This window comes from Stegodyphus dumicola, chromosome 10, assembly GCF_044657685.1.
Source record: "Stegodyphus dumicola isolate Sdum_Otavi_A_Nest chromosome 10, ASM4465768v1".
NCBI classification, from domain to species: Eukaryota; Metazoa; Arthropoda; class Arachnida; order Araneae; family Eresidae; genus Stegodyphus; species Stegodyphus dumicola.
In genome coordinates this window covers 116270666-116284442 of record NC_140777.1, presented here as the reverse complement: position 1 = coordinate 116284442, position 13777 = coordinate 116270666, and the positions used below count along the sequence as shown (strand labels likewise).

The 13777-nt window shown below is 31.4% G+C and overlaps 1 protein-coding gene across 7 annotated transcripts in view; it reads right to left on the bottom strand.

The window, feature by feature from the left end:
- The window catches only part of LOC118198052 (twitchin-like), a 480648-nt gene that overhangs the window by 437765 nt on the left and 29106 nt on the right, over nucleotides 1-13777 (bottom strand). For all 7 annotated transcript variants that reach the window (XM_085825414.1, XM_085825418.1, XM_085825417.1 and 4 more), the window contains exon 3: nucleotides 7132-7153. In XM_085825414.1, coding sequence (XP_085681540.1) covers nucleotides 7132-7153 — 22 coding nt within the window. The remainder of the gene's footprint in view (nucleotides 1-7131; nucleotides 7154-13777) is intronic.

Here is a 13777-nt window from a genome sequence, read left to right as displayed (position 1 = left end):
GTTAGCAGCTTTGAAGCTGAAATTCACATAAACTCGATGAATAATATTTTCCACGACAAAAAGATTTTTCTTGACTGTACAACATCTTCAGACTTCAAAGAATTCTTTTCAACGGGAAATATTTAAGATAATTTAATCCTAAACATTATGAATAGAACCATTTTGAAAAATCCTCGCAAGTTTTTAAAACTTAATTTAAAAAAAAAAAAAGAAAAAGAAAAAGAAAAGAAAAGAAAATAACACGCTGCAAATTCTGACATTAATCGTGCCATATAAATAAATTAACTCGCAAGTCTACACAATTTCTGTGTTCAATCTTTTTTAAATATCTTTATTATATTATTTTAAAGTTTTTTATTCATGCAAAATTACATGTATATCGCCTGTTTTTGTAAAAAGTGGAACAATTAATTAAAATTTGTTATTTTGTTTTTATAAGATATAGTGAGAGCATTTTGTTAAAATTTTTCATAATTTACCACTGATAATACCACATTTAAATTGTTTTATTGATTACAAAAGTGAATGACATCTTTTAGTTTCATTTCCTCGAATCGCTTACGAATAGTTATGCCACATATCATATTAATAGTATATCAGAAGGGTTCCTAACGTGGTCGATGAAATTTTAAAAAGTGGTCGATGATGATCAAAGGGTCGATAGCCGAAAATACACCGTCAAATGACCCGCATAATCGAATTCCATTGATTATAAAAAATTAATTAATAGTATTGATAATTAATTGTTTATTCATATTAAGCTATATCATATAAAGTCTTATTCAAAACACATAGGTAAGCTAAGTTTTGGAATTTGAAATTCATCCAGGAGAAACATCCTAAAATAAAAGTTGTTACCGAACGAACATTAAATGCATCAATACATCAAGCGCAGTAATGACAAGGGACTTTAAATAAAATCGAAATTTTCTGCAATTAGAATCTTGTATTTTTCCCCAGAAAACGTGTTTATATTCATAAAATTAAAATAATAAAACGTAAATCTAAATTAACAGTTTTGTTTTCAAAACTTTTGTTCATATTCTTAATTTAACTGTCACCATTCATTTATTTAGATTCAGTTATTTATATCATAATTATGTTGTATGCTGTAAATTATAGAGAAAACTTTAACAGGGTCGATGAAGGAAACTATTCTTTTAGAAGAGGTTGATGGAAGAAAAGGATTGGGAAACTCAGGTGTGCATAAAATCATATTATAGACAGTGATTAGTTATTTCGCAGGGCACTGTTTTTGCATACAATATAGGAAGATTACTTGTTTGCTTACAGAAATATGCATTTATTTCAAAAAAAAAAAAAAAAAAAAGAACTAGTTTAAAACAAATTGGTCCTGACTCTCGATTCAATTTCACCACGGTTTCAGTTAAATGAAGTTCCTTTAAATGAAACGGTTGTCCTTAACTGAAGTTGTGTTTTAAATTAGGCTTTACTGTACATCAGTTCCCGCAGTGTAGCCCCATGAATGGTGTAGTGATTAGCGGAGGCTATCTGCAAATTTGAAACCATGGAGGGTACTTGTATGTCTCTTCCTCCAAATACCATGGGAAATAGACTGATGAGTTCAGCTCAATAATTAGTTTTTAATAAAATACAGTTAACAGTTTCTATATATAAAATAATGTGAGTAATAGCATGTAAGGTTTTGCTATTAAAGAAACTTAAATAAATGTTGTTCAGACCGTACTAGGGGCCCACCGGCGGCAGAGCGGACACTAGTAGTTCGATTCCAGTAGAATGGGCTGGCTGCATGTGTGTTTTGGTGTTTTTCCCTATGAGTAACGTGTATATGAGTTAGTTTCCCTTCGAAGGTCCTTCATGAAGGCATCCCTTCCTTTAAGCAGGTTGCCCTAATGTGGTTTGTTGCATCGCATCACCCAAACATACCCATTCATATTTGAACATAATGTAACCTTCAGCTTTCTGCACAGGAATGATTGCCACTTGTGAGTACTTAAAATAATGTAGGCTGAAATTCAAAATGAAGCTACGTAGTTGAAGACTATACAAAATGGTCGACTTAAGATGGCGCACAAGGTCTGTTAGCAAAACGGTTAAAGCCGAAATAAACGTTCGCGGGCTTGGTGACAGGACGTAATTGCAAACAAGGTTCCCAAAATCTGTAACGTATTCAAATCCTCGGCTTAAATACTCAGCAACTAATTTCCATTCTGGTGAGGACTAGAGAAAAACGTAGTAAATTTTCAGATTGTAATAAATGGTTAATTAACATAAACCCTTACAAAATTTTTTTCCTGATTTGAGAATGACGTAATAGGAATCTGAAATAATCCTTGAGAAAATTAAAGAAATTCACATAATGGTACTACAACACCACCATGGAATTAATCTAACACATGGTACTATTCCAATTGTAAGATTTTAATTAGTTGATAAGATCGTTTATTATCATTCTTCATTTGGTTCTCAATTTCAAATAAACATTCTAATTTAGAATAAGCAAATTATTTAAGAATTTAGGAATACATATAAAAAACAGTTAACATTTTCTAGATAATCGAAATAAAATACGTATAGAATAGCTAAAGTACTAGATATTCTTCCGAGTTAGTCTCTTGGCGATAATGTTATGTTCCCAGTTGTACACTATATTATACTAAAATGGATTGTATAGTCATTATGTGCTGTAGGTAAGTCCGTTTAAATTATTATTTTAAAAGGATCTCAACTGATAACATAATATTTAAATTATTATTTTAAAAGGATCTCAACTGATAAAATAATATTTATCGATGGATTATCCTTTTACCTGAACTATTTGAGTTAAGCGCTTCTAATTTTTAAACAATTTTATTTGCCCTGAAATCCTCAGTTAGTCGTGCAAGTTCCATTAGACGTTAAGCTGTGGTTCAGCTTACAATTCTACAAGCAGCAGAATCACAGAAACTGTTTTTACTTTTATTCTACAGCGCAAAGTTTAATAGCTGATAAAATTTCTCTAGAAACTTCGGATGTTTCCCAGCACCATGTCAGTAAACCACAACTAGAATTAGAAAAATCTGGAATTTTACAACCTAACTGAAACACCAACAAGTATGTAAATTCCCGGAGATTTAAAACGAATGAATAAACAAATGTTTTAAAAATCTAAACAGGTTTAGATTTTAAAGTCGCCCAAATTTTTCTTTTTTCAGTTTTATATGATCTAACGTCAATGTTAACCAATCTATTCTTGTTCCTCTCTCCTGTTATTTATTCTTTTTTAACTATTTTATTGTCCCATATAACGGAAAATTTAAATTTTCATTCTTTGCTTTAAGAGTTACGAAACTTCCAATCACATGGCATTCTAAAAAGCGCTTCAATTAAACTCTGGCAACCTTGAACAATACGACTGATTCGGAGCACCATTTTTCCTAGAATTCGGTTCTAGAGTTAACCGACGTCGTGGCATCTGTTTATTTGAAAAGTGATACGAACATCAAAAGTGATACGACGAATAGTAGCCCTTTCTGGCTAATGAAAACGGAAAATAATTTCTTTATTAGTCAGCTACATAATATGAAGATTTTATTCTAGAATTCTTAACCCCCTTCTTCAAAAAATTAATTCTACAGCATCTCTACATTTTTAAAAATAACAGTTATCAAACCAATATTCTTTTGCGAAACTGAACATGATTTATAAATAAAACCATAAAACTTATTCAGCAAAGGCGAGGCAATCTTCAAATCAGACTAAATGAAGTTTAGAGCTCAAGCTAAAGACACAAGAAATATGTAGCAGAAGAAAAGGAAAGAAAGAATAAGATGGCAAGTAAATAAACATGTATGAGGGATAAAAATCATCTTTTTTTCCATCTCCCTGAAATACACCTCAGCTTACGCCGCTCATAGCCAATGCCTGAATTCTATTATTAGACTGCATTCAAGAGAAGCAGCACACACGATAGTGTGAGGCATCAACTTACATTCCGGCAAACCACCTTCCATACACTGAACTTCTATCTTGCCCCCCTTTCACTCCCCCAATTTATCTGACTTAGATATTCTAGGTAAGCCAAAAGTTCTGTTGTGTTGCCAAGAAACTTATTAGAGCAGACGATCGTATTGTTAGTAGCCTGAGTGAGGAGCTTTTCTCTTTTTGTTTTTAAGTTTCTTCTCTGACACATGGTGAGTGATCTTGCAGAAATGAAAGAGAGAAAACAGAGATGAAGGAAATGAAGAACTAAAGATAGAGAGCGGCAAGAAAGATTGGAAAGCGCTGTATTATTATTTCCTCACTTTTCACGTGGCGAAAGATGTATGCAGATTATACCTTTAAAAAAGGAAATGTACCAATACTTCCATTTACACTGATTCGTTAGTAGATAAATTGCTTAAGCAGATTGATATAAGAAACGTCAACTAAAGCATTACAAAGCACTTTGAAATATTTTACATGATTTTCTTTGCTTTCATATAAAGCGCTAAGAAATTAGATACTCCTGGCATAATCATACACCTAAAGCTGCTTATTCGTTTGCTAATTCGACTATAATTAAATCCATAATGAAGAGTAAATTTAACAGCCAAGGCAGATTAAATACTCACAGAGTTAGAGACAAAGTGCGCAGTTATTCAGTAGAGAAGCTCATCAAAAGAAAGTTTCGGTTCACGAAATTTTGAGTTCGAGTTCCGAAATAGCTACGTCATCAGCGTTATTCAAGTCATATGACATGCAATAATCTAGAAATGACGCAGTCCAGAAAAAGTTACCACTATTTCTAGAATACCCAGAGGAAATAATCAAATGAAAAATGAGGAATTAAGAAATTTTTGCTAATTTAAATTATAATTCTGATTTACATATTTTTTAGCTTATACACAGACATATATATATAAAATTTTAAGGTTCAGAAATTGCAAAATTTAAATAATTAATTATTAAAGTCGAATAGTATACTGCAAAATTAACTAACTAATCAAGCGATAATTAAAATAATTAAATCAATAATAGATGCAGACTTACTAACCAAAATAAAATTTGATTTAAATCAAAAGTGAAACAAAAGAATAAATAAAAAGTGGAAAATGTTTTGGTCTCTTTAAAGAAGCAGCCAAAATATTTTCAAGAGAATCACGTTTCTGAATTACATCCGGATGATTATCAAAACAAATTCATGAAAGAAATCGAAATGTTAGTGGTAAAGAAACTAATAATTGCAATAATTTAAAATAATAATTGCAAGTTCATTAAAAAATCCCAATACAAATGGCTTAAATTAAAAACATTTTTAATTAATCATCAAGATATAATATATATATATATATATTATATCTTGATGATTAATTAAAAATTTTTATATATATAGTACATACATAGTATACATATATGCATACATATAACGTGGCTGTGTGAAAACGTTTTTGGCTGATCTCTGAAAAAGACCAAAAGGTTTTCAACTATTTCTTATTTTATTCTTTGTTTTTGTTTCAGTTTTGATTTATATTAAATTTTATTCCTGTTAGTAAGTCTGGCACTTTTATTAATTTAGAATTATACTTTGGTTTTATGTATACTATATATTAATTATACAGTTATTTTAAAATTATAGTTTGATTATATATTAATTACACAGTTACAGTTATCTAAAAATTAAAATGTACTTCCAGAATTCTTATCATTTCAAAATATTGGAATAACTGTATAATTAACTGTTTAAACAATATACGACTTTTAATAATTGAACTATTAAAAGCCGTATATTGTTCAAACAGCGAAAGTTTTAAAAATGCTACTTTTCCTAAATTAGAATCTTTTATCTGAACTTTTAGCAAGAGGCAAGAACAACGTTAAAACAAATTTCATGTTATGCACATATAAATGTCATCATTATGGTAACGTGAATATTGGCAGTTATTAGAATGTTAATATTAGCTTTAACTAAATCATGTCAAAGATCATGGCAAAGATCTGTCAAAGATCATGGCAAAGATCTGTCAAAGATCATAGCAGCCTTTTCCTGTAGTTGCATAGCAAAAATTTTTAATTTAAAAATGCGCAGTATGCTGCTAAATTATATTGCAAAAAACCATCCTATAGCATATTTGTTATGAAGCCATTCGTACATTTTGAAAAATGTTGTATACAATTCTCAATAATTGCTCCTATTCTTTCGGCTCAAAAGCTTTGGATATATTTACTGTAAAGGTATTAATTCAGTTTAGCATTCTAAGACAAGCTATACCAAACTGTCAACACCTGCACCAATATTTAGTCAGCATTTTCGCTAGATCTCGAAATAGTAAAGAAAATAAAAACTGCTTTTCACTTATCCTAAAGGAAGAGCTATTATTGTTATCTTCACTGTTTTATAAATGAAACATAACGACAGCAAATATAGCAACCACCATGAATAGCCACAAAACTGCAAACCTAAATGTGTAGTCTTTTTGACAAGATTTTTTTACGACAGCTTGGATGGATAATTTTTTCCTTGCTGTGATGCTAATGAATATTTTCAATATTCACGAAATGTAGAATGTGTTCAGAGACTGTTAAAAACTGAATTAAAACACTTCCATTATTACAAATAAGTACCTACCACATAATAGCTGAAATTTTGTGGGTTAAATACAAAAACATGTGAAGATTTTATGTGTCAAAATCGATTGCAGATTTGTAAAAATTATTTAAAAAGCAAAATAATTTTTAAATAATTACTGTTGAAAATTAGACAAAAAATTCAAAGTCTAATTTTTTTTCTAATTTTACACTATTAGTGACTATTCTAATAAAGGGGAAAGTTCTTTCAATGTGTGAAGTATGTTTAACATGAATTTTTTAAGAATTTTTAAACTTAAAATTTACTTCTAAAGTTCTTGATGAAACCGTTTCTTAATTACATGAAAAGATTTCAACTAGTATGTAAGAAATAGTTTCGAAAAAAGTTCGATTACCTTTAGTTTAATAACTTTAATAATTCGAATATTACGCATTAAGATTTAATTCCAAGAACCTGAAGTATAAGATAACTGCAAAAACTACACATAATCTGAAATGTTAATAAACCAATATTCCATGCAAAGAAGCAAAACTAGACAATATAAATATGACTAATTTCAGATGTAACTTCAATGTAAGTAATTTCAGAAACAATGTACTTACTAATCGTGAGGCTCGTCGGCAGCTGAAAAATTATAAAAATAAAGCATTAAAATTAGCAGCAATATGTATTCAAATATTCAAAAACAACACATAATTTCAATTTACGTATAATTTCAGCTTTTCACAATCAGTTATGAGTAATGATCATGAATCAAACTAATAGAAATAAGCGAATCCACAGAAGTCTTAAACCACCATTTATTTCCTCATCCACTGATTGTATGTACATCTTTCCACTTAAAAAAATATTTTAAATGATGCAAATATTCATGTTTCGGAATTTTCAGATTTAAAGGAATCAGTTTTGTAAAAATTACAAAATCTAAAATTTTCTGCCTTTATCCGGTACTTATATTTAGCAAATTTTTGCATTCGTTGTAAGAACTATAACGCAAAATGTTCAACTCCCTTACGACAAAAATTGACCGAGATGTTTAACTTCAAAATTTGTAATTTTTGACATTATTTTCAACTTGCATTGAAGGCTCGGTTAATAAATAAATTAGAATAATTTGAATTTGATGTTAATGTCATTCAGTGACATTTGTTTGTGATTTATTAATCTGCAATATTCTTTAATTTATAATTTTGTTACAAATGACATACCGATAGAATTTTCATACAAATAATTTATAAATTTTCAAAAGGTAAAAATACGTTATTCATATTCTTGAAATCTTATTAATTTAGAAACATTATCCAACAAACATACAAAAAATTCATTAAACTAGAAATATTTTTAGTTTTTAATTCCTGCAAATAATATTACGATTTGGCTATTTACCGATACTGAGTAGAAGTCTGCCAGTATTTTTCAGAACACGAATTCTATAAAATTTGTAAATGAGTTCTATTTTATAAAACATGTATATTGATCAACAATTTTCACAACATGCTGCATAGAAATGCTTCTCATTTAATCTATCAAACTCAGAAACTTTTCTAAATGATATTTCAGTTTTAGTTAAGTATGCAAACATGCTACTCTTCAACTTGTATATGGCCCCTGAATATGATTTTGAACTTTCAAATTCACGCGGTCAATTATCTCAGCCACTTTTTGCCACACAGGAGTCAAACAGTTTTTGTTTTATTTTTCAAACATAAGTATGGCAATATGAGGAACATATAAAAAATTCAATTTCACGGTTTTTACAAAGCTGATTTTTTCAACTAAAAAATGAAACAAACATGAATATTTGCGTCATTTGAAACATATTTTATAATTATAAATGTATGTCTGTGATCGAAAATTGCGAAAATAAAAGCCAGGTATCAACATAACTGACACACAAAAAGGGTGGTGGATAAATCAGAACCCGTGAAAATTTCAGATAACAGTTGACAATCAAAAATGTTCTAATTGAAAAAATGTTTAAAAATTCAAATGTAAAAATATTAAAATGAAAAAGATGTGTAATATAACAAGATTCCTTACCAATACCATTATACGTGGCATTAGAAACAACTTTTATCAATTACGATAAACCTGAAAATGCTTATAAAAATTATATTATATAATATTATACTTTACATTAATTTTAAATTCTATTAGACACATTATATGAAAAAAAGTTTTTTAATAAATATTTAAATCATTAAAAAGGGCTTGTGTTGATTTTAAATTCCGCCGTTTACTAATCAAGAGTAGAATTATTTAATTTTAAAGATAATTTACACTGGTGTGCAAAACTTAAGCAACAGGTGTTCTTTTTGACATAAATCCACGAGAGGTCATCTGAGAGACATGAAATTCAGAAATAAGAGACAGCATTTTGTATTTAAACGATGACGAAAGCATAATTGCGCTAAAAATGAATACAATGCGTACAGTATGGAATTAAACAAAAACAGGCTTTATTGAACTCATAGTATCGTTACACATGATTTTCTGTATAAGAGGAAGAACAACAAGCAGATGTTCCTTAGTATGGGATATGCCCTTCCCTTACTGAAATGGTTGCTTCTCACCGTCTTCCCACACTCTGCACCAGATTGTCCAACAGATCTTGAGGTGAGAGTGTCCATTCCTCAATCAGCATCTGTTTCAGTTGTTGGGTGTTCGCCGGAGGATGTAATCGTGCCTCAAAGCGTCTCCCCAAAGCATCCCATACATGTTCTATGGGATTTAAATCAGCGGAGTACTCTGGCCAATCCATTCGAGTGATATCTTCACTTTTCAGTAGCTTCTGAACAGCAGTGTCGATATCGCCGTGCATTGTCGTCCATAAAAACGAAGTCTAGTCCAATTGCACCTCGGAACACACGCACATAGGGAAGGATCACCTCCTGACAATAGCGATCTCTCTCCGGTTACAGAATTTCTGTCGAAAAAACGTGGAGCTCTGTCCGTCCGTTCAGCATAATGCCTACCCAGACGAGATCTCCAGGACACCATAATGGTAATTTATGATTTTCCCGTGATGTTACTGAGATTAAACAGTGTCCTTACCTCTCTCCAAATAAGTTGGCGTTGAGAATCGCTTGGGGCACTAAAACGACTCTCATCTGTAAGGAGGACACGACTCCAATGATGAGATGCCTAGTGTTTGCGCTCCTTGCACCACTCTAAACGGTAGCGCCGATGGCCAACTTTCAAAGGGATGCAGCGTTCAGGACGGCGGGCGAATAGGGCATCTTTGTGAAGGTGTCTGCACACAGTAAACCACGACAATTGTCGCCGGTTGCTGTACACAGTTGCTGAGCTGTGGAACTTGCTGACTGGTTTTGGGCTCTTTTCGCCTGTAGGACGATATATCGGTTATCTGCTGCAGTTTTTGTCCTGGAGCGGCCACCACCAACCTTTCTAATAGCTGTACCTATGGTTTGGAAGGCTTTCCAAGCCCGCAAAACGACACTTTTGTTGACTTCGAAATCTTCAGCCACACTGGTCACACTATGCCCCTCCTCCAGCTTTCCTATCCTTCTTCCACTCGTGAATTCATCCAGATGATTTCTTCTAGCCATATTTCACGAAAGATTTCATTTGTACTTGCAACGAATGTCTTTAATTGCGTCTTCGTCCTTCCTTTTATGGTAGTCTCGAGCAGAGCGTACGCGTTTTGCGTACGATCATGTAGCCTGTGATGTTTTTTTTTCCGAACATTTGCATATGCATGACCTTTCTAATGAATTTCGTGTTCACTGTACGGATAGCAAGAACCCCTTTTCTGAAACTGCATGGTTATCTGATTAAAATTTGCATTGTTGCTTAAGTTTTGCACACCAATGTAAATATCTGGTACTTTGCCAAATGGCTGTATTCTAAGAACTTGCTATGTACGAGACGCATTGAAGATAAGTGGATATACGGTCCTTTATTTTATGCAACGGCAACACTTGCCAAATTTCATGGATGATAATTGCTGTACCTACACTTTTTTCTACCTTCTCCATCAGTTTCCGAAGTACGGTTAGTTATTTAGACATCAGTTTGCCAGGATGACATGTTTTTGCATCATAATTGAAAACAATATACCTCCTTCAGCGGCGTAGCGAACATAACTAGCGCCCGCGGTACGATACGTTTTGGCGCCCTTCCCCCGAAAAACATATAGTTATATAATATATAGAATACACTCGTAATAAGAATATAATACAAATAATAATAAAATTCAATATATGCCTTATTATATAAGAATAGTCACTACTTAACTACATAGTTTATCGGGATGACAGGCTCATATTAGGCTTTAAATTTCAGAGAAAAAAAATCTAGTTAAAAAAAAATCAAGACTAAAATTCATTCTGAAATTTGTCTGTGTCAGTGGAAAAATCAGATATACGCTCATTTAGAATTTAAAATATATTATTTATTTTACATATTTATATAATTGTTTTAAGAACATGCACTTTTTAAACAATGAAAAAAGTTAATATAGATTATATATAAGTAGATATATTTGTTAATAATAATATAATACTCTAATACATTAATACAATTTATTACTATTACAATTTTTTTTGCCTTAGCATTTTGAAGCAAATTTATGTTTCTTCATCGATCATTTCAGATTTTATAATCATCGAAGTCGATCATTTCAAATTTTTCTCTTTCCGCATTTAAAACTGCTAAGTCTCTTAGGCGATCTTGTCCCATCGTTCATCGCAGATATGCCAAAATTCATTTTAATTTGCTGAACAGCTAGCATTTGACACTGAAATAGTCAGGAATATTTGAAGTGTGACTGTCAGATTTGGAAAAACATTTTCTCCTTACGAGATTATGAACGTAAGAAGCTCTAATGGAGTTTTAGGTTCAGCTTCTTTTCTACTGCAGTGCAACATTTTGCAGTCACATTTTTCGACATAGACTTCTGTTCCATTAAAATTTGTATTATAAAATAAGGCCCAAATTTTATAATTTTCTTCAAGATCGTTATCAATATTATCTCTGTTTAATCAATTTTGAACGTCCAATAAATATCCAAATTTTAAATAAAGATCGCTTAGTCGTATTTCCTGCTGCAGACAATCAGGAACGCGTTTTCTATTACCTCTTCACGAATCTCGTATCGAATTTCTGCAAGTCAAGCGCTAATGATTCAAGATCACAGAATGCTTCTCTAAAATTCATTTTAGGATCTTGTAATCTGAGCTGCACATGATAAATTCTCTTCAAGAGTTTATGCCAGAAATGGACTTAAGTTATGAAATTAAAATTCAATGTATTTTGCAATAAAATGTTAGCTTCACTTCTGGTGTCATTTATGGTAGAGCTATCCTGTACTAATTTTTCTAATAGCTCTATTAATTCATTCAGCCCATCGACAGTAACACTAACCGTTTGTGTTCTGGCACTCCATCTTGTTTCAGATTCATGTTTAACGGTTTTCTTTAATTCTTTAAGCCTTTTTTTAATTCCCATCGTAATGTTGAACGTGAGAAAAAGAGATATATGTTTTCAGTTATTCCAAAACATGTTACAGTGACTGGATCTTGTTTAGATGCGGTAACTCCTACTAAATTTAGTCAGTGGTTATCCCAGTTTTCAAATAATTGTTTCATTATGTTTTTCCATAATTTTTTGTTGAACGCTAGATATATGACCTGACATCACGGCAGCGTTATCATAATATTTTTATCTACAGTTTGGTAATAAAATCTGATCGGAATTTAATTTTTCTAAAATTGTATTTTTGACTGAGGCATGTATTTCAATAAATACCAAAATAGATTCTATGATAGAAACGTTTCCGCTCCTAAAATCAATATCCCTACATACTTGTGACATTTGTTCTCGATGAGCGACATTAGGCGTCGAATCAAATAAAAGTCCATAATATTTATTTCTTTTGATGTCACTTATTAGTTGATTATTAAAGTTTGGCTGTCTAATTAATGATGGTTCACGGTCGAAGGGATTACCGTACACAAAAAGACTACAGTGTATTGTTTGTTATCACTTTAGAATAACAAGCGTGAGCTGTAAGGGCAGTTCGTTTAAAAAAAATAAAAAATATTTCACTATATTAGAAAAAAAGTGTTCAGGAAAAAAGAAGAAAGAACGTTTCGCATACAGAGATATTTCACTGATTTACAGCAAACATTATTTATTTAAACATATTTTATAAGATAGACACAAAAAGAAAATAATTAATTATAATACAATCATTATTAATTTAAAATAATTTCCCAGAAATCGATCAAAATAAAAATTTTAATCTTCTGGAAAATCTTGCTTGTCTTTCGGACCATTTGGGGCTTCACTTCGGGCGGCGCCTGGTGATGATAGACCGCCTTGTCCCGCTCTCGATACGCTACTGACCCCCTTGAGCTGTGAAGGGAGAGCCCAGTTATACGGATTGTTCAAATATTCGAAATTGTAATCCCAGCTGGTCAGAATATTCATATTTCTGTATTTCATTTCACAAGTGCCACCATTTTATCCTTTTTATTTCCCATTTTGGTAGGAAGTTTCTTCATTTATATATCTCCACCTGCCTTTTAATAAGTGATTTTACTTAAGAAACTAATTTTATCTGAAGTAACCGAATTTTCTGTAATATTTCTGTCAGTATAATTTATATATATGTTTATTTACACTACATTCTTAATATAGAAACAATCAGAGTGTGAACTTCGGAAGTATTGAGAACTTTTAAAACATTAAACAAATACGTAAAGAACATTTAGAGGGTTTCGAGTTTAACAACGTACTTAAGTTTAAAAATACAGGAGGCTTAACGAAACATAGCTCCGAATTCTTCCTTAAAACGCGGCCACTAAAAACGTTAAATAAACATAAATTATGCAAATGGCTCCGAGATTTCACTTCCAGAAGTCAACGTGAAATAAACTGTGTTTCGTCACTCACTGGAAAACAGAGATTAGAATCCCGGTTCTGAAATTTCGTTTTTAGGTTCGGATTATAAATAAACCCATTTTTTTGAATTTTTCATGTTTTCTAAGTGTTTTTGAAGACGTCAAAGATATTTAGGGAGCAAATCCCTTCATTTTTTTCATCCTTCAGCGTTTTATCATTGGAACTGCCTGTTCATACTCCCAGTATTACATTGGCCTTAAAAGGTCCCAGCAGCGTGCTCCGAAAATATACGCATATTTATGTGGGCACGAGAGGATTTATAATGCATTTGTATACCCAAAAACATACGTATATTCTTTGAGAACAAGAGAATGTATAATT